The 21,600-nt window shown below is 42.2% G+C and overlaps 1 protein-coding gene across 1 annotated transcript; it reads right to left on the minus strand.

Annotated features, from left to right (window-relative positions):
* Positions 1–1,107: 1,107 nt before the first annotated feature.
* On the minus strand, positions 1,108–21,467 carry dcaf6 (ddb1 and cul4 associated factor 6). Its single transcript, XM_083903312.1, has 21 exons — positions 21,066–21,467; positions 18,522–18,583; positions 17,511–17,603; positions 16,346–16,531; positions 16,147–16,260; positions 15,369–15,504; positions 14,385–14,596; positions 12,527–12,620; positions 12,174–12,293; positions 11,477–11,893; positions 10,564–10,767; positions 8,243–8,302; positions 7,248–7,443; positions 6,145–6,245; positions 4,938–5,259; positions 4,810–4,851; positions 3,897–4,035; positions 3,487–3,643; positions 3,272–3,360; positions 2,441–2,546; positions 1,108–2,008 (listed from the first exon to the last, which is right to left on the minus strand). Exons 1-21 carry the CDS (start codon positions 21,151–21,153, stop codon positions 1,956–1,958), a joined length of 2,991 nt encoding a protein of 996 aa, XP_083759438.1. The 5' UTR covers positions 21,154–21,467; the 3' UTR covers positions 1,108–1,955.
* Positions 21,468–21,600: the final 133 nt, after the last annotated feature.

The following is a 21,600-nucleotide window of genomic DNA, read 5'->3' on the forward strand; positions in this document are numbered from 1 at the left end:
TTTGGACGACATAGTATAGTATGTCGTTTTTGTCAAATTTTGGACCAATTTTTTTTCTTCAAAAAATGGTCACATTTTAGACGACATAGTATAGTATGACGTTTTTGTCAAGTTTTGGACCAAAAAACTGTTTTTCAAAAAAATTGTCAGATTTCGGACGACATAGTATAGTATGTCGTTTTTGTCAAATTTTGGACCACATTTTCTTCTTCAAAAAATGGTCACATTTTGGACGACATAGTATAGTATGATGCACTACATAGTATAGTATGACGTTTTTGTCAAGTTTTGGACCAAAAAACTGTTTTTCAAAAAAATTGTCAGATTTTGGACGACATAGTTTAGTATGTCGTTTTTGTCAAATTTTGGACCAAATTTTTTTTTCAAAAAATGGTCACATTTTGGACGACATAGTATAGTATGATGCACTACATAGTATAGTATGACGTTTTTGTCAAGTTTTGGACCAAAAAACTGTTTTTCAAAAAAATTGTCAGATTTTGGACGACATAGTATAGTATGTTGTTTTGTCAAATTGTGGACCAATTTTTTTTCCTTCAAAAAATGGTCACATTTTGGACGACAGTATAGTATGACATTTTTGTCAAGTTTTGGACCCAAAAAATGATTTACAAAAAAAATTGTCAGATTTTGGACGACAGTATAGTATGATGCACTACATAGTATAGTATGACGTTTGTGTCAAGTTTTGGATCCCAAAATTTGTTAATACTGTACTGAGAGTTTTGGTCAATTTTATCTGAAAATGTGATTGTTAACAATTTTCAATCATCTGTCACTTCCCACGTCACGTTAATGTCTCTGTAAATGTAAGGTACATCCGTCCGTCCGTCCCTCCGTTAAAAGCAGAAATTGTCCAAGGCGTTGTTTGATGGACAGGAGATTTACCGTAGACACCGATGTGTGCAGTGCTGACTTTGAGTGTATTTGGATACGATGGAATATGGGAAGAAAAGAGCTGCTTCTGCCAGGCTTCAAACCAAAAATATGTAACAGATACAGAACTAGTCCTTTTAAGAAGTAATACAACATACAGAAACATTTTTAGTGTATTTTTTGACCAATAAGACCAGGAAACGTTCAAAGTTGTGTGTAAAAGGTATCAACATTTATTGTCCCTGACCTCAACCGTTCCCATCCAAGTGTCCAAAACGGTGGTTTCTGTCGAGCTACTCCCCCGGTTTATGTAATTGTATTTAAATTAATATCGATCTTTCAACAGTCACTTCCTCCTTTGTTTGTTTTTTTTTATAAATCTTCCACACAAGTGCAGACACCTTTGCGATGCCACGTTATTTTCAAATGTATTTATAGACTTTTTTTGTAAAAAGATAATAATTTAGCGTCGTGATCCTTTTTAAGGTAAAAGAACCACAGCTTGGATTTTATCTAAAAAAAAGAAGAAGAAAAGAAATAATAACAATTTTAAAGCATTTTCCAAATGTGTTTTTTTTTTTTTGAAAACTCATTGTTCACATGCGTCAACACGTCTTCTTAACGTTGTGCTAAACCAAAACAAAAGTCCATCATGTCACACACTGTTAACACTGATCAAAGCTCACTCTCTCCTAACAAAATAATATTGCACTTAACATCCTCACACTCATCACACCCTCTCTCGCTCACACACGTATTTATATATATATATGTCTATATATATATATATATTTACTGTATACACTGACGTCTCTGGCCTTTGCATTCACACAGGTGTACTGTTTTTTTTATAGTCTTGTACAGAAACATCAGTTAGAAATTCCTCTTTTTTTTAGAAAAAAAAAACAGAAAAAGGAAAAAACACAAGGAGGGATTGAAATAATAGTAATATCCCAAATGAAAATATTCTACATCCACCTCCCCCCCTCCCCCCCCTCCTCTTCTGAGTGCTTTTACAGGCCGAAAAACAGAAAGTGTTGTCTTTCAAAATGAAATCTTTAGTGTTCGTCCTCCTGCCCCGAGCCTTCAGAGCGATCGCCCTCCAGACGATCTATGAGGGAAAAAAAGCACGGATTAAATAGGGTTGGGTTAGCATAGCCTTGGCTAAAACAACCTGATTTGAGTATAATATGCTATGCTAGTGTCCAATTAGGAATATGTCCAAAAATGCCCCAAGCTAAAGTTTCCATGGAAAGTGTTGGGAAATGTAAACAAGTCGGTACAAAGAAAGAGTCATTGAGTAAATGTGAAGGTAATGAAGAGTCTTTTTGAGTCACAAATGTTCGTACGTTGCTTAAATGTAGTGAAATGACTGCCATTGTTTTGAGGCCAACAAATGCTAATAGCTATGTGTATGATGCACTCTCTGAGCATTGTTTTCCGTGTTATTTGTTCCCCATAACAAATATGTAGTTCCAGTCAATTGTAGCAACAGAATGTTTTATACGTGATTAGAGTTTGTGGATGAAATGGTCCGCTGTACCTGATCTGATGTGGTTGAGCGAGGCCAACATTCGCAGCATGAAGGAGGCGGGGACCGTGATTGTGTTCCTCGTTTCTTCGAGCATCAGCTCGTTCCGAGTAATGACCTTGAAAGAGTTGAAAGACAAAAAGACAAAATATATGAATGGAAAAACAAGAAATGTCGATCATAGGGGAAATAAGCCGGCCAAATCAAACAGGTGCAAAATGTGATGAAGTAATGGAGATGCAAAAAAAGGCAATGCCAAATGGCTCAGTAGCACCCCCTCAGGTCAAAGCCTATGTAGGGGCCCAAAAATAATTGATCGTGACTGAACAGGAAGTCGGCCATCTTGGTGGTTTGCAACTGAGCCTAAGTTGTTTGAGGGCCTTTGTCTTAGCAATGAGGCAAACATGTCAAGTTATGCTCCATTCATCCAAGATGCAAAGTTGTAGAAAAGTGGCCATCACGTTAGCATAAAGGTCGCTAGCTTAAAATGCTAACAGTCCACACCCCAGCAGTCTCTGTGCTTTCGCTGTCATTGTGAAGATGTTCAGCCACAGACAATTAGTGTCATGTTCTCCTTGTCTTCCTTTGTCAAACAAAGCTTTTGTTGATGCTGCATTAGCTTAGCTAATGCTAATAATGTGTACTTCTTATCAAGTGTTACCGGCTGCTTTTTATCTGCTACTTTGGAGCTTTTTCTGTTTGTGCATTTCCCCACTGTGCAACCGATTAAAGATCATCTAATCTTATTTTAACATGGACCTAAACACCACAGCAATTCCACACTAGCATTAGCTACAAAACCGCTCACATGCAGAGAGGACAAAATAAGCAGAGTGATCTTACCTCATTAGCCAGGACTCTGTTGAAAGACGGCGACTCCTCCAGCGGCGACCAAATCTTGATATCGTAGTCGATTCCTGAAGAAGCCAGAACTGAAACGCGACAGAAAAACGTGTCACAATTCTCCAAATCCTTGATTCAGTTCTTTTCTCCATCTTTTTGGTCTCTCATTCAGCTAGCCAAGCAGATTCATGCAAGGTCCAGAGTGTGGGACTTACTGGGGTCGTAGGGGTGCGGCTGCAGGCAGTTGACCACGTGGTTGTCGGCCTCCAGCAGCATGAGGTGCTCTGCTGTGTGTCTGTCCCAGATGAAGATGTGGCCGCAGTCCGAGCCGCTCATCACAAAGTTGTTGCCCCAGAAACACGACTCCTTTATCTAGAAATAAACATGAAAGTGACTTGGAATATTGCACCTACTTTTTAACTCAGACTTAATTTTCACGTCCACTGGAAAAAGCTGCAGGTGCAGAGAAAACAAGGTCAGCATCTACTGAAACTAACCTGCTGCAGCACATCAGGACTAACTTCAGCATGATCTCTCACAGAGTTTGATTTACTTTGCTACATCGGAAGACATGGGTATAACAAAGGAAATACCCCTCAACGTAAAGGGTCACACGTTTGTTTACCATGGTCCTGGAGTTACGGTGGCCCTTGTAGACCATCTTGACCGAGGGTCTCCTGATATTCTGCGTCTCGCTCTCCTCCATCTCCCTCCTCTCTTTCCTGCGGCGAAACAGCTCCTGGATACGAGCTGCGGCCGAGCGTCTGACGAACGACAAAAACAAACCGCAATTTACGGCAAAAAGAGACCGTGGTGACATTGAATGAAGTGGTTAAACGTTGTTAATGTGAAGCCTCGTTCAACCTTCACATCACCATGCACACATTAGTGTTATTCACGTCTGTTTATGAGTCTATTTATGCTCAAGAAACCACTGTAGCTCTGAAATACGTGTCATTTGTTAATGTTAGCCTTCCTAGTTGATCAGACACGACATTCCATTTGTAGGCGGAACTCAGAATTTCCACTTTTACTTTATTAGACCACATAGAGCATCGTTATCGACTGGTACTGCTAACAAGCGCGCTAGCCCGAGATATTTCCAACTTCTCAACTAGAACGCAGTTACGTCTACCACTAACGACTTCCAATATACTCTAATAATTACTCTACAAATTACATTTCACTGTATACATATGTCAGAAAACAGTGGAGTAAAGACTGAAAGCAATTTCTAGCGTCTAAAAATATGGCACGATGACGCACATGTTTTACGAAACTCAGCGAGCTGTATTAGCAGTTAATTAATGCGTCTTCTTAGCTCTGTGCTAAAACGCGTACAAAAGCTCTTCATTTCAAACTCTGAGGGAATGAAGTACAGAAGAAATATCCACATGGGTCACAGCATTTGTGGAGTCAGTACCAACATGCACAGCATTCTGACACCACCGTTAGCTGTGTGTGTGTGTGTTAGTGAGTCTACAAACACACACACCAACGTCTCGATGCTCACACCTGACGGAGAGAACGTGTTTTACCTGATCATCCTATCTCCTACTGCAGATCCTCTGGTGTTAAATCTACAATTTGTGGTAAAACAGTCAGAAATAGCAACACCGACAAAGAAAAGACATTTTAAAGTCTACGTCTCGCCTCTCCGTCGTACCTCTGTCCCTGTCCTCGCAGCCTTGCCGACGGGATGAGGATGGGGTCGTCGTCGCTGTCGTCCGAGTCCTGGTTGGCTCGCGCCGGCTGACTCTGACCCGCCCACACTGAGGGCACGGCAGGCTCTGCCCTCCTGCAGCCTCCCGACGTGTCCTCCGCGCCCTCCGGCTGGCTCCTCTGCGGCAGCGAGGACGCGCCGTCCCCCTGTGAGGAACTCTCTGCTGCCGCCGCCGCCGCCGCTGGAGCCGCCGAGCTGGAGGCGGAGCATGTGGGTTCTGTCGAAGCGGTCGACGAACCCGGCTGCGTCTGAGCCTCTGAGGGACCTGAGAGCAAAACGCGCTGATGGTTAGCATTTTATCTAGCGGTTAGCGGCGTCAACGTTAACGCATGGCGGGATTACATGAGGACTGATCGGAAAAAGAGGCATGTGACATCACGTTTACGTGCCGCAGCACCAGAGTCCAGGCACCGTTTACCAGTTAGCCGCGCTAGCTCCTGTTTTTAAAGTTTAGCGCTACTTTAGAGACTCATTTAAACAATCGGGAGTCACGTAAACATGTTGCCCAGTGCTAATTTCATTCTTTCTGTATTTATTAAACAGAGAAATACAATCTGTGGCATTTTATTCTATCTTTTGTACATTTCTATGCTACAATTGGCTATAAAACTGTAAAATATGTGTCGTTTATGTCGTTTTCATGGAGAAACTAACTCGCATTACTATCCAGCCCAATGGATGGATTCAAAAATTTCTATTTAATTTGCAAATCACAATATTTTTCCTTTTGCAGAACAGCACACGATGCCAAAAATTACTTTAGCGTTGGTATTTTGGTCTGGTTAACTCTGGATAACTACACTGTTTTCATGTTTTCATGTTTTCTGTCATCTAGAAAAATAGATAGTTTTAAGACACTCGTAATAGTATGTGGTAAATTCAATAATAAAAACAACTTAATCTCTTAAAACAAAACAAAAATCTGCTTTTCTACGATGTAAATATGATGTTTTGCTCCTTAATCAATTGCATAGAACGACGCGATTTACTTGCTGACCCCTGATGTACAGTTCATGGTGTTTCTCTGTTATGTTCAAAGTGAATGGTCTGTATTTACATCACGCCTTTGTCGTCTTGGAGAAATGACAAGACTCTCAGACACAAAATATGAATAAATAATGACGCGGGTTGAAAGACGAGCAGGACTCACCTTGGCTCTCCGTCGGCAGACTCTCTCTGCTCTGAACGGCTGCTGCTGCCGCCTCGGAGGATTTGTGAGCTGCTCCGCTCATCGAGCCCGACGTGCTGCTCCTGTTCAGAGACAAGAAGAACATCAGTGAATGACGCGTCTGTATCCACCTCTTTTGTTTCCCAGTCACTTTACAGCTCAGTAATAACATGGTTAACCACTACATTTGTGGTTTTTCCAAGGCAAAACCATTCACATTATATTAATGCAGTGGAAAAAACCACTGTGGTCATTTCTATGTAGTAAATAACCATGAATCACAATCAGAAAGGCATTATTGTTACTGCATAGGAATTAGAGCCGCAACTGATTCATCTAAAGTCATCGTTTGGTCCATAAAATGTTGAAAAAATGTAAGAAGACGATGATGTTCTCTAGGTTTGTTGTCTTGATTTCTCCACAAATGATGAATGATTCTTTTTGATGACATATAGCAAAGAAACCAGAAAATATTCAACTATAAGAAGCTGAAAAATCCTAGAACCAATGAATTGATTATATAAATTCTTCCAATAGGAATACAACAAAATTAGTTGAGATGGAGACCCTCAAATAATGACGACAATAAAACGAGAAAAACACAACACCCAGGATAATTTAAAGTAAAAGCATTTAAAGTGCATTTAATGTGCTTATAGGATGCAGCTATTTATGGGAGTATACTACATATTAAAAGTTATTTGTTTACTTAGATTTGGACCTTGTCAGGACCAGTAGTTGTCATTGGATGAAAACCTGGTCCTGATGAGGTACTATAATCTCATTTCTGAGGCACTCGTGAAGATTAGGGCTAACATTTGAATTGTGGTTAGCTTAAAGTTTTGAGTAAGGCTTTGTTTAGGTTGAAGGGAAGTCAATGCCTTAAATGTCCTTATAAGGACATCTGCGCAAACCTGTGTGTGTGATGACATCCTCTCAAGATCTTTGAACGCGTTCTGTAAAGTTTTACCGAACTATTACATCTGAAATAAGGTGGAGTGACCAATATATTACCATACTATAGTCATGTTATTATTATTATAACTATCATTTACAGTGTATGTTAAGCATTTAACCTCACTTACCACTCATCTGTGAAGTCCAGCTTGATGGTGCTGGTGGTGGTTCCCTCCGAGCTGTAGTGGAGGCTGAGGACCGGCTCTGCGGCACTGGGTCGATTGGTGCCACTGGTGGAGGAGGAGGAGGAGGAGGACGCTGGTGCAGGAGCTGGTGCAGGAGCTGGTGCAGGAGCAGGGAGTGAAGCTGCAGTTTCTGCTCCTCCTGAGAGGAAGAGACAAGCAAAGGAAAGACGCGTCAGTGCAGATGAAAAAAAAAACCACTAAAACAAAAACACCAGCTGACGTTTGCGGTTATGTGCTCATGTGACAACAGAGATGGACAACGTGGGATGGAAAAAGACAGATGGAGGAGGGGGAGAGACGTCCTGATCATCCACGTACACCTCAGCGATAACAATCGCGGCAAGGAAGACTTAACTAGGGGTGAGAAGAAGTCGTTTCCTGTGCTAGTTTGTGAGGCTTTTCCTTGCATACGTGTAGAAAACTGAAGAATAAATGAGTCAATAAGGGGAAAATGAATTGTTGGCTTGTCCTAATGACACGTTCAAGCTACAATACTAAAAAGGGGAATTGATTAAGGTGTTTTATATACTATTAAAAAAGTGTGACATGCATATTTCAAGTACAAAGTAAAGAATAGTTGTGTGTACCTGGCTCAGGGTTTTCTGGGTAAAAAATAATCCCCATTGTGCAGAAGAAGCACAGAAACAAGAACATAGAATAAACACTGAAAAGATGAATATTACATCAAATGAATTGATTTTGGGTGAACTAACCTTTACAGGTATAAGATATTATACGTTAAACACCTGCATCAACATCAGAACAATGTAACCAAGTCAATATTTGGATTAAATTAAGACTTAATATCACTCTAACTCCCATAAGCCACGGAAACAACGTGTGAAAGGACTGAAGGACAAAGCGGGAGGACGTTTGAGATGAGGACAAAAGTGAGTGACAGGGAGGTGGTGGTGGTGGTGGTTGTCTGGGAAACGCACCCTGCTGTTCGTCAAGAGTCATGGATCCCAGCTGTTTGTTTACGACAGACGAGGGTGAATCTGAAACACAACACACACACAAACACACACACAGACACACAAGACTTTCTCAACACTGGACACAGACGTCGTCGACTCCTGAAGACTTCACACACTCAACGGCGTTATAAAAAACTGTGCGTTACAACAAGACATCTGTAGGGTCTTACCCTGGTTTTTAAACGCCCCATAAGAATTTAAATACAGATTAAAAATGCATGAAATCCACATAAAAATATATAATTTAAAGCCTGGCTAGTGTTACAGCAGAATTTGACCATATTTATAGGCATTCAAGTGGTAGAGAGTGTAAAATTAGCAACATTTACTGGTGAAGTTGCATTTTGCAGCTGAAAAAACTGCACCTCACCCTTCACTTCCCTTTCAAATGTGTTTGGAGAACATATGTAGCCTTCAGTTAGCATCAAAACTTAAAGGATTTTTAAATTTGTCCATTGAGGGCTACTGTAAGAACATGGTAGTCCAAAATGGCCTCCTCTGTAGAGCCGACCCAGCTCCTGACACAAATATTAGCTAACTTTTACAAACTAGACCTTTAAAAGCCAAGGAAATCCCACAGATATGAGCTAAAATGTATGCTAACAACTGCATTTTAAGTGTGGATGTTTAATTTGTCCATTGTGGGCTACTGTAACAACATGGTAGTCTAAAATGGCCACATCTGTAAAGCCGACCCAGCTCCTGACACAAATATTAGCTAACTTTTTACACACTACACCTTTAAAAGCCAAGGAAATCCCACACATATTAGCTAAAATGAATAGTGTGTAATGCAGATTAGAAGCTGCTAAAACACAGAAATAACTCATCTTTTCAGGGTGAGAAACACACAGGGTTGCATCATCAAACACGCAGGCAAACAACAACAACAACAACAACAACCGCGTGAACCGGAGCGTTAGCTACGTCAGTTGGTGCCACTCCCACCGCAAAGTTTCCGCAGGTGAAAAACTCAAGCAGCACATGGTGATGAAGGTTAATGAGTGTGCACACACACACACACACACACACACACACACACACACACACAGTGCATTCGTGAACAATGGAAAGAGGATCACAGTGGGATTAGTGGTCAGTTCACACAGACAGAGAGACAGCGATGCTTCCAATATGACATAGACGGGACGTGTAAGGCCTCGGTCAAACTTTCAGCAGACTTTGTCCGTACGCATTTCTGCATGGCCGCACTTCCAATCGTACTAAATTGAGATTCCGTGTGAGCCCGACATAGCTAGCATGCAAGTTCTAGCCAAAAATGAACGTAGTCTTTCGTTTCAAAATAAACTCCTGTTGTGAAACCTTGAGATTAGCAATTTGACGCTTTTTTTTGACGATTTTACGCAAATTTAGCGGCTACACCTGCAATCGCGCACCTAATAGATGATACCAGCGTTGAGTGGCGTAGTACCACGGTATATGATTATCGCAAGCCCAAATTGTTTGTCTGGACCAGTGGTATCGCGGTATCTGCAATTGTCTCGTTCTTACCGTGGTACTTCATTATTGAGATCATCTTGACAACTTTGTGCACGCGCCACATTTTATCATCTGTTTTCCTCTAAATGGGAATGTAATTAAAAAAAAATATTGAAGTAGAGCTGAAACTATTGATTGAGACTCGGGAAAATGTTGGCTAACGTTACATATCAAGTTGAGAAGCGAATTTCTGCAACCAGGAAAGTCGCCCCCTAGTGGCCGACCACTACTTTTGTCCTATTTCCTCAGTTTCACTTTAAAAACCGTAAGACTTAAGTACGTTTTTATATGCAGTATATGGTTGTGCATATATGGGTACAGCCGTACTACCTCACATAACCTCACGTTAGCGTCTGTAGCTTCAAGTAACAACTACACTGGAATATTGTTATGCATTCGGGTTGCATAAATCCAGTAAAATTCCAAGGAAGTTTGACAATTTCCATGGGAATTAAAGGGAATTTATGGGAATTATTATATATATATATTTTTTCAAAACTTCAGTATAGTTGGGGAAATGACATATTTGGGTAGCGATTTGATGGATAGTTTTATATCTATCTATGTACAAAAGCTTCCAATCTGGATTAGTTCAAAATAGGTGGAGGTGATCATGATGACGAAGTTGACATCACACAGGCTAAAGCAGAAATCTGCAGACATGCGGGAAGTTTGACCCAGGCCTAAGACGGCAGGGGAGGGGTGACAGAGTGTAATGAACAGGGAGCGGGGGGGGGGGGGGGGTTGCTGCAAGGGCAGGGAGCTCTGGAGGGGAAGGTAACCTGTACGAGGGGGCGTCTCAGCAGCTGCCGCAGCGTCTCTTTGCGACTGTCTCGCAGGGGCTGCAGAGGATGAGGAGGAGGAGGAGGAGGAAGAAGAAGAAGCGACAGCTGCTCGCAGACCCTGTCCTGGAGGGTCGGCCAGCCGGAGTAACCTCTGCAAACGCCTACACACTAAACTTATGGGAAGCCGGTGAGGGCCGTACTCTGACAAAGAGAGTAAACGGAAGATTAGAAGACAAGAGGAGGAGGAGGAGGAGGAGGAGGAAGGGAGTGAGGACAGGATCAGGCAAAGAAATAAATGAGCAGGAAGTAAACAGGGATGATGAAGTGAGAAAATAAAAGAGTGTGGAGTGAGAGGCTGCTGCTTGAGTGGAGTGGCTCCAACACACACACACACACACATTAGGCCCAATCCCATTTCTTATTTTTTACATCTTTATCCCCCATATTTCCTCAACCTTGGGAGATGAAATCTACCGTCACAAATAGAACATGACACACAAGTAGATGCAATACGACGTCGTCGAGGGGAAAAAAAGTGCTACATTTGGTAAATATATCGGCCAAAAATATCGGCATCAGCCGCAGAAAATCCCATATCGGTCGATCTCTCGTTGCTATATCACTTATCAAGCACTTTAGTCTTCAGTAGAGCATAGAAATGTCAAAATGTCAGGTTTACAGTATGTACAAAAGACAAAAAGCGGTTTAAATAGCTCCAAAACAGTCATATTAGTCTCTCTGGATTCAGTTAATCTGGGAAATTTGAAGTGTGCCCCTAAGAAATTAATCTCCGTGTGAAGAGTGAAGAGAGTTAGCGCTTACACTTCACTCTCCTAGCAGTAAATTGGGATTGAGCCTTGATCACGTGTTCACTGGACTGAAAAGGTGTGTGTATTTTGAAGCGTTGTACCTGAGAGTGCAGGTTCTGAGGCGGATGTGGACGCGGACGCGGAAGTCGGCGGCGCGCGGATCCTACTCGTGTCTGTCCGACTGCTTTGCTCCGAGTCCCGGGAGGAGGCGAGGGGCGAGGAGGAGGAGGAGGAGGAAGGAGCTGAAGTCTCCACAGACGACGAGGCGGAAGGAGGAGGAGGCGCTATGACCGTTGACGACGACCCCGAGGAGGAGGAGGTGGACTTGGGCACCGCGGGGGCAGCAGCAGTGGAGGTGTCTGCAGTAGCAGCAGTGGAGGTGGCGGCAGCTCCACCAGCAGGTTCCTCTGGAGGAGCGTCTGTCCCTGCAGGCCTCTCGGGGGCGCTGGACTCCTGACTGGAGGCTCCCGCAGGAGCAGCCGGTGGATTTGACACCACCTCTGGGCGGATGGCAGTTCCTGAAATCAAAGCAGTGTGGAATCAAGACTTCTGGTGTATGTATAATTTATGTATGGGACACAACTTGTTAGATTTGGGAATATAAAGTGACTTTCTGGTTTTTATAGGGCCACAGTTGTTTCCTGGTCCACTTGAGAAAGGGAGGAGGTGAGCGAAGGAGTCCTCAGTTTGTCACTGATTCTTCTACACTGGACCTTTCAAGTTATTTTTACTGGACCTAAGAGTGGAAGTACGCTGGCGTCAGACAGGACGTCCCTCCCCCCCTCTCCCCTGCCTCACCTCTGGGTCGTGCCTGTGGTCTTGTTCCTCTGCTGCTCTGAGCCTCGCTGGCCTCCTCGAACCAGCGAGACAACATGTCCGACATCCTCTGCATCAGAGACACGTTTGGACTCTGTTCTCCTGCAAGAGAGGAGAAGAAAACACTTCAGAGATCGTCGTCCCTCTTTAAAAAACACAAAGCAAACTATCATTACGTTAGGCTCTGGCGCTTTTGGAGTGAGTTAATGAGCTCTGGCGATAAGTTATTCATATGTGGGGGGAGGGGGGTCCTGGGACGTTGTTTCAGTGGGGGCCAGGTGTGTAATTTAAGACCTGTGCTTCAAACTGAACAGACGGGAGCAAACGCATCGTACCGTCTCTCTCCCGCTCGCTCTCGGGGCGAGCTCGGGGTCCCGTGTCGGACCAGTCGCCGCGTAGTCGGAGGCGCTTCACCGGAGGCTGCCTCAGCTGTGGAAACATAAACAAACACACGCACATACAGAGAGGGGGGATATTAGCAGTTTTCTCAGTCACTGTGTGGTCAAAATTAGCTTCACAGCCAAAGCAACAACACTGATCACGTCTGGCAGTTTAAGCTCCCACCACGTTTCATTCTCTCTGCCCCTCTCTCTCTCTATCTCTGTGTCTCTGCAGGGCGACAGCCAGAAATAGAAAAGAGGGGAGTCTCGGCTAATCTCGCCGGACTATCTACTGCTTTAGTTAGAAACTGTCATCGGGTCTGCACTCATGAACCGGAGGTGGTGAAACGGAGCGGCTGATGAATGACACGGTAGCACTGATAAAGGAGGAAAAAGACCCTGTACATGTAGTGGAAAGAGAGTGGGGGTGATGAGCTTTTATTTGGCTGTCACACACACACACTCACACTCACACTCTCACCCCCCTCCACCTGAACTATTTTGGCGTACAGAGGAACGCTGCCTGCGTCAGTCGCCGAGTTTGGAAAGGAATGCGTGCGGCGGCTGCATCTCTGAACACAGCTGAAAAGTCACCACGAGGCTTTGAAACACTGGCACCGTGATCCAGCACATTCAGTCTCCATGAGCGGCAGCGGCTGCTTTACAACAGCGAACGCACTCCGCTCCCTCTAAGCTCTGAGTTTTTCTGGGGATTCGTTCGTCCGCGTTTCTTCACGTACTTTATGTTATTGATAATCCAATCTCAATCTCCACCACCGTCATTCTTTTGTTCTGTTTTTCCATCAATGCTGTTCTTCCCCGCCCGTCTCCGCCTTTATCTCTGACTGCATCAGCCAATAACAACAACAAGGTTCGCTCTGTTCTCAACAAAAACAGTCCGTTCACAATCCCCACAGGTTGTAGACTTCCTGTCCTCAAAGACTTTCTAAAACTTGAAGTCATTATTCCTCGTAGCTAACATTCAGTGCCTCGAAATGTACTACACAAGTCTAAAGTATCATTATTATTATCATCATTATTATATCCCACTGACTGATATGACAACATATATATTAGTTTACGCAGATCTCATCACGTTCCCATTAGCTCCTCATGTTTAGCGCTAAATTAGCAAACATCAGCATGAGTGGTTAGCCGTCACTTGTGAGTTAAAGATGTTTCCCGTCTCGTTTAAGAGGCGTCTTTAAGTTCTGAGAAAATCTGATGTTGTCTACGTTAGCATGCTAACACGCTAACATGCTAAGATTAGGGAATCAAACGAACAGCAGGTATTACTGCCATCATGGAGGCTGCAAGTTTTTTTGAGTTTTAGCAGGATTACACGATAACTACTGAACCTATTTCTATAAAACAGACTATCCACACTGACTGAATGAAGGTGGGGTTAAACACAATCCGAATTTAGCATGCTAGCATTATCATTGTTAAACAATGACAATGACAATATCAAATGTAGAGTTAAAACATATTATTGGAAATTTGGTCTAGCTCTGGATAACAATGAAGATTTTAGTGAGCGCTGTTCTTCTAGTTCAGTCAAAACTCATAAATGTCAGCCTCCAGGAGGCGCTAGTGGTGTGAGAGTATAGGAAAATGACGCAGTCATTTGTTTTTTCGTTTTCTGGGCACTGCAAATGTGTATAAAATGTCAGAGTGATCCAGCCAACACTCCTTGGGTTATTCCTGTCAAGCAGAGCTAAAAATAAGCAAACAGCAGCGCCAGCTGGGTGACTGTTAGCATCGTGGCCAAAAAAAAGAAGAAGCTGTAGCCCCCAAAAGTGACGTCTCTTACCTCCTCCCTCCTCTCCTCCGACGGGCCCTTCAGCTCGCGGGCCTGGTCGTCTTTGGGATCGAACAGGTAGATGTAATCGGAGGAGTAGCTGACCAGAACCTCCTGTCCGTCCTCGCTGTAGCAGAGCGACGTCACCCGGCACGACTTGTTGGACAGGTGGGCGGGAACGAAGCGAACGCACATGCCCGTCGTGCCCCGACCCATGTAGTTACCTGAGGAAGGGTGACGGAGATTCACAGGGTCAGAGGATGAAGCCGCGTTGGATTAACTGGTGATTTGTGTCAATGTGAACGTCACTACTTTATTTCCGACTTCCTCAAAATCTCTGATTTAAATACAGTATCCTAAAATCACAGTCTTTTTTAAACAAAACAGATGCTTTTTGTAAACTGTAATCTCAACATAATGGCAGAATTAATTCAGACTTTGACTTAACCTTTAATATATTAAATACAAGATTATCTTTCTATCCTCAGAACTTCAGCTCACGAAGACCAAAATCGATGGCTTGCACCTTCTTGTACTCAGATTTTTGGTCTCTATAATCTCTAAACTACTCAGATCATATGCACCAATTCTGCTTTCAATTGCCAGATTTTATGCTAGGTACATCTGTAAAAAATCTCTCAAAATCACGCCCATCCATTTTTTCGCATTTTAGTGAATTATCACTGCCTTTTATTGAATTAAATGTACTTTTCTATCAAACAATTGCTTTTGTCATCACAACGTCAAAATTGAAGAATATTACTATCATATTTATTTGAAAACACTGCATCTGTGTAAATCCACAAGCAGCCTGGCTGTTAGAAGCCTTCCAAAAATAATTCATGATTAAATTAATGTACATTAATGCTGCATTACCTCCTTATTAATAACTAGAAACTGAAGCTCTAAACAACACATTTAATCATTAAGGACATTTTTTTTAATCCTTTAAAACTCAATATCGAAAAGCGACGACATCACATCATTTCAGCGTACCTGTGGCTCTGGTTCCCAGCATACGTCTGTCGTAGATTCGCACCGAGCTGTCGGAGCAGCCCACGGCCAGATAATACGGCACCAGCGGCGAGATTGATATCGAGGTCGCCGCCCGCCGACAGTTGATCAGGATGTCCTGAAATCAAAAGAAAAGTTTGTTCAGAGAACATGCGACACCCTTTAAGTGTGTTAATGTCCAGGTTTTGTACATATGTTTGAAAGTGGGTTGATTCTATGTCATTTTTCTATGATGTTTATGCATTCAAAGCAACTGCAGATACCTACGGATAGGCTAGGACAATTTGAGGATCTGAATTCAGAAATAAAGAAATAAACAATATATTCACTGGACACATGGACCCGTTGCAGGATAATTAAGGCTGAGAGGCAACAGAGTCTGATAGCTTTAAGGTCACAGGTGCTGAACTGGAGGATTGAAATACAAGAAGCAGTGAACAGTGATCTGCTCCCTCTCACTCTGTAAGCACACTCTGTCACTCACAGATATGTGAAAGACAAAATATTCAAATCTGCATCCACTGGTCAAGTAAAAACTGTATAAAATATATGAAAATATTATTTTACTACCAAAATATTAATATACTATACGTATAGTTGCAGCCAGATTGTGCATGCAAATGTTAAAGAAAAGGTCTCCATTTGTTAAAATTCGGCAGTCTTACACACTGAAACTGGAAATTAACATTGACCCGCCCTCAAAGTGCGACATAAATCACTGGTTAAAAAGAGGAAAGGCTACGACAAGCTGTCACCGTACGTCTTTGCACTCCTCTTTAGTGCAGCTCGTCTTGGTGCGGAGATCGAACCATCGCACCGTGCCGTCCTCGCCGCATGACAGAAACGTGTATGGATCGTTTGGTACTGTCATAATCTGGGGGGGGGAAAAAAAACAAAAATGGGAAGTTTGACGATAAAAAAATGTTAAATCCACCGTGGCAGAGGTTCATGGTCCGTACCTCATAAGCTGTCCCGTAATGGCAGGTGAACTGACACTGTCTGTTGAACTCTGCGCTTTTCTCGGTGTGGGTGTAGTAGATGATGCCGTCTCCAGAGCACGACACGATCTCCTGATCGTTGGTGTGCGGCATGAACTTGGCGCTGAAGATATTCGCTCGATGACCTGAACGTATGGACTTCTTGACCTGTAGACCACAAGCAAAAACACTGTGAACACAATGTTGGGACCTACGTTCTTCTTGTACGTTAAGATCTACCTCCTTGTTAAATGTTAGGACCTACGTTCTTCTTGTATTTTAGGATCTAGCTTCCTGTTCTATATTAGAACCATACTTTCTTGTTCTATGTTAGAACCTACCTTCTGTTCTATGTAAGAACCTACCTTCTTGTTCTAAGTTAGGACCCACCTTCTTGTTCTATGCTAGACCCTACCTTCCTGTTCTGTATTAAACCCACCGTCTGTTCTATGTTAGAACCAACCTTCCTGTTCTATTTTGGGACCAACCTTCTTCTTGTTCTATATTAGCACCTACAGTCTTGTTCTATATTAGAACCATACCTTATTGCTCTATATTAGCACCATACCTTTTTGGGCTATATTAGAACCTACCTTCTTGTTCTATATTAGAACCTACCTTCTGTTCTAGGTTAGAACCTACCTTCTGTTCTTACCTTCCTGTTATATATTAGAACCTACCTTCTATGTTAGAACCTACCTCCTGTTCTATGTTAGAACCTACCTTATGTTATATGTCCTTCTGTTCTAGGTTAGAGCCTACCTTCTTGTTCTATATTATAACCTACCTTCTTGTTCTATGTTAGAACCTACACTCTTGTTCTATATTAGCACTTACAGTCTTGTTCCATATTAGAACCATACCTTATTGCTCTATATTAGCACCTACAGTCTTGTTCTATATTAGCACCATACCTTCCTGTTCTATATTAGAACCTACCTTCTATATTAGAACCTACCTCCTGTTCTATGTTAGAACCTACCTTCTGTTATATGTCCTTCTGTTCTAGGTTAGAGCCTACCTTCTTGTTCTATATTATAACCTACCTTCTTGTTCTATGTTAGAATCTACACTCTTGTTCTATATTAGAACCATACCGTATTGTTCTATATTAGAACCTACATTCTTGTTCTATATTAGAACCTACCTTCTTGTTGTACGGGTTGGTGATGACCAGAAAGGTGTCGTCTGACCCAGACAGGATGTATTCTCCTGTGTCGTTCCAGGATATTGTGTTGACCTGCAAAAAGAGAGATACCAGCTTGGATTAACAAAAAGGAGAAGTTTGCAGTTAAACTTAAACTCGCTCTTTGCATCAGGATGTTTATGTTTTATAGGAGTCGCTGCTTGTGCAAACGCGCTCTGTGTTTCGACATCACACCGCTGCAGCCTGCTCTCGATTGCCACAGAGTCACTCGGCCGCAGAGCAGTCAAATTAACTTCTGATGGTTTACCACATCCTGCAAACTAAGCTCGGCCAGGTTCACTCACATATTGTAATAAAAAAAATGTCTCTTGTGTCTCTCATGTAGTGGAAAAAAACCACACAGTGATGCACCAGGTCATCAAAATGTAGAGAAGCAGTTGGTTCGTTGGTTACAAAAGGCGACACAAACACACAAACTAGTGACTTGTACAGCAGTTTTCGGTGTAACTGAATCAATAGAAGATTTATTCACAGAATCATTCAGTACTTCCTGCATCCCAGGTACTTTCACTAATGAAAAAGCAAAAAAAAACAGAGTAAGCTAAGTCGAGCTAAGTAGTGCCAGAACTGTATAATGGAAAAGCGCCAATTGTCCTTAAAGCTTCAGTGTGCAACATTTACATAAAGCCTCATTATAAAGGCAGTGGAAACACATGATTACGCGCTTACACAAACATACTTCTACTTGCACTCTGCACTTCTGCGTTAGAGAAACAGACAGCAGCGGTTTCGCTGTTCTCCTGAGACTAATAAGCTTGAGACATCGTGACTGTTCTGTCAGCGTCGGGTTTCCTCGAGAAGCATCAACCCGACCTGACCTGACGTCAAAGAGCTGCTCTCTGCCAAACAACGACACCTCGCAAACCTGGCTGACAAACAGTCACACACAGAAAAACACACACACACACGACCAAAGAGCAGATAGGTAAACACTGTATGTAGGGCACTTACACAGCCATCATGTACATTCAGTGTCGCTTCAAGTTTCAGCCTCTGCACAAATTCTCGTCTACCTGTAAAGAGGAAAACGCATATTGTAAACAAGAAACAGGTTTATACACACACATATTTTTTTTTTTTCTCAGAATATATCAGAAACTATATTTGTATGAGTTTGTGGATTGAATAACGTTTTTTCCCCTGAGGCTTGACATCATTAAAAAGGGGATTTGGGAGGTTTAGAACGTAGAAGCCAAAACTTGGAAGTCAAGGGCTGTCAAGGGCTCTATGAATCATAAGAGTCTATGAGCGATCCTCACCATTCTGCTGAAACTTGCAGATGCAGATTTAAAAAATTTTACATCGCACATTCTCTGTTACTAGAAAAGACCGGTTTGCTCAAAACTTCTCAATTCACAAATATTATTCTCTGGAAACATGACTCGGCTAATATTTTAGCGAAGCATGCTATATGTCGGATTTTTTCGGCTTTTACATTTTTATCTGTCCGACATCCGATTCAGTGATTTTGACCAGTGATAGAGATTTCTATCCCTAATTTTAAAGCCAATATCTGCCGATACCGACATTGTCCCAATATTATCGCGCATCCCTAAGATTAGTATGAATTTACTTATATATTAAGAAGCCGAAAAATCTGAAAACTTGCTCTAATTACTAAAAATCAGTTGATGAATCAAAAAGTCACAGACTGATTTGGATTTTAATTTTCAGGAAATGTCCGCAATGGGACCAGGAACAAGTGAATCAATTTTGGGCATGATCTGTGGGGGTGTTGGGTCTGAGCTGCATTGGCGGAGGTCTGCGCTCTCTGAGTGCTTTTCTAGTTTAGTAATTGATTCATCGTCGCAGACCTGTTTCTGTCGTGAAAAAAAACACAAAGTAATTTTCCTTTGACCTCATCGTCCGGAAGCCTGTGAGTTGGAAACCAAACCCCCTAAGTGTCAACCCTCCACCCCACCCCCCACTTGTCTTACTTTAGAGCTAAAAATATCCTACAAGAGCTCGGACCAACACATGAGCAGCACATGAATCCTTCACTCATACTACAATAACAACCGTATCTATATACAGCGCCGACCAAATCTCAACGGGGGCCCCTGTTCCTGACTCTACAGGCCTGTAAATCTTCATTCAACCACTCTCAGGTGACAGGAGGACTCAAGAGTCTGCAGCCGAGTTACTCGAAAAAGCAGCCATTTGATTCTCTGCAACAAACACATAGACTCAGAACAGAGAGGCTCGTCCTCCTGACGTCTCCCTCCCTCCCTCTCTCTCACCGAGGACCACTTTAAGTTTTTATAGCTGCAGTGAATAGATGTGGAGCCTGCATTTAAGAACAACAACAACGCTCTATTATCTTGTTAAAGCACATTTAACAGCTGCAGCTTCAAACAGGGAGACTGCAGAGCTTTCAGAGACGCCAGTGTGTTGTTGACGTAGAGCGGAATAGAGCTGCAATGAATGACTTTCATTATCAATGAATCTGTCGATTATTTTCTCGATTTGTTTCGGAAAGAAAACGTCACGTCATGATGTTCTCAAATGTCTCGATTTGACCGCAAACCAAAAATATTCACATTATTCAAGAAGCTGGAAAAAGCAGAAAACGTTTTATTACATTTAGTAATTGATTAATAATTCAGTAAATGTTTAATCAGAATCGTTAAAAAGTTACTTGACGTCAACAAAGGCCTTCTTAACTGCCCTTTTCCCCAAAATCTGAAAAAAGTAAAAGATATTACACAATTTCAAACTGTGTTATATATGTTTTAGTTTTTTTTTGTTGGTTTCATTTATACTACCTGCAAGTTTCCTCTAAAACTGTAATAATCTTATAATATTCACAGCATTATTTTACATTCCAACAATATGTTCTGCTACTTTAAAATAACAAAAAACACAATTTAACATCTAGAACACTACGATAAATAAAATAACACTTAATACTAGAAATGTGTTATTAGATTTTAAATAAAAGCTGTGATATGCAATATGAGCTGGGATAACAATATTGAATGAAATTCAAATGAAAATAAGGATAATTATGCAAATATAAGCAGTCAAAATTAATCGCCATTGGATATTATTTGCACAAAATCGTTCAGCCCTAATTCCTGGTATAAAGAAAGCGTATTATTATTGCGTGTATATTTATATATATATAAACATTTATATACAATTTAAAGATAAATAAATAATTATAAATAAGATAATTTAAATAACGGTTTCCCGAAATATTATTTAATTGCCTTTGGAATTAATGATATTATTATTTGGTGGTTTTGTTGTTGTTGTTGTTAGCATTATCATAGTCACCGTTACCATCATTTGTTTGTTTTTATTGTTGTTGTTATTATTATTGCCTCTGACAGGCTGCAGACACAGCCATGTTGTTCGCTGTCACATCCTCGGTCTACAGTAGAATATTAATTGTGCTTCAGACACACAAACGGTGATTAAATACACAGCTTTTTTCGTCATTTATCTCGTCCCTGTGCCTGTTAGCATAACGGAAGCTCCTTTTGTTCTTACCTAAGTAGTTGGTCCTGATGGTGTTCGGCTCGTTGAATCCGATTAAGCGTTTATTTACATCCCAGACCAGGTTGCCAGAGCAGGACATTGTGAGCAACTGTGCTTGAAATTAACAATAACATTGAAACTCGGCTAACGGCTCCCCCGGTGATGCTGTCGCCTCCTCTGCGTCCCCGCGTCCGACGGGACCGTGCTAACGTTAGCTAGCTCCGACGCTACTCGTTTGCATGGCCGGGTTTAAAAACGGGAGAGCGGCTCCGGGTCCTGTGTCTGTCCGCGGTCCTGCTGACTTCACACGGACGGTAGTTCCTCTGCTGCTGCTCCTCCTGCGGCTGCTGCTGCTGTTAACTGCCCACAGTGTTAGCTTAGCCTGGTGTATTTCTGCTGCTGCTGCTGCTGCAGACGACGGTCAGCTGTGTCCTGACAACGCGAGACAAAACACAGAGGGGCGCTCATTCTACCACACCGAACAGAAGCCGGGGCGGAGTGAAAGTTTTGTTATTACTGTAATTAGAAAAACAAGCTATGTCTGTCT

The sequence above is a fragment of the Microchirus variegatus genome, assembly GCF_963457635.1.
Source record: "Microchirus variegatus genome assembly, chromosome: 16".
NCBI lineage: Eukaryota > Metazoa > Chordata > Actinopteri > Pleuronectiformes > Soleidae > Microchirus > Microchirus variegatus.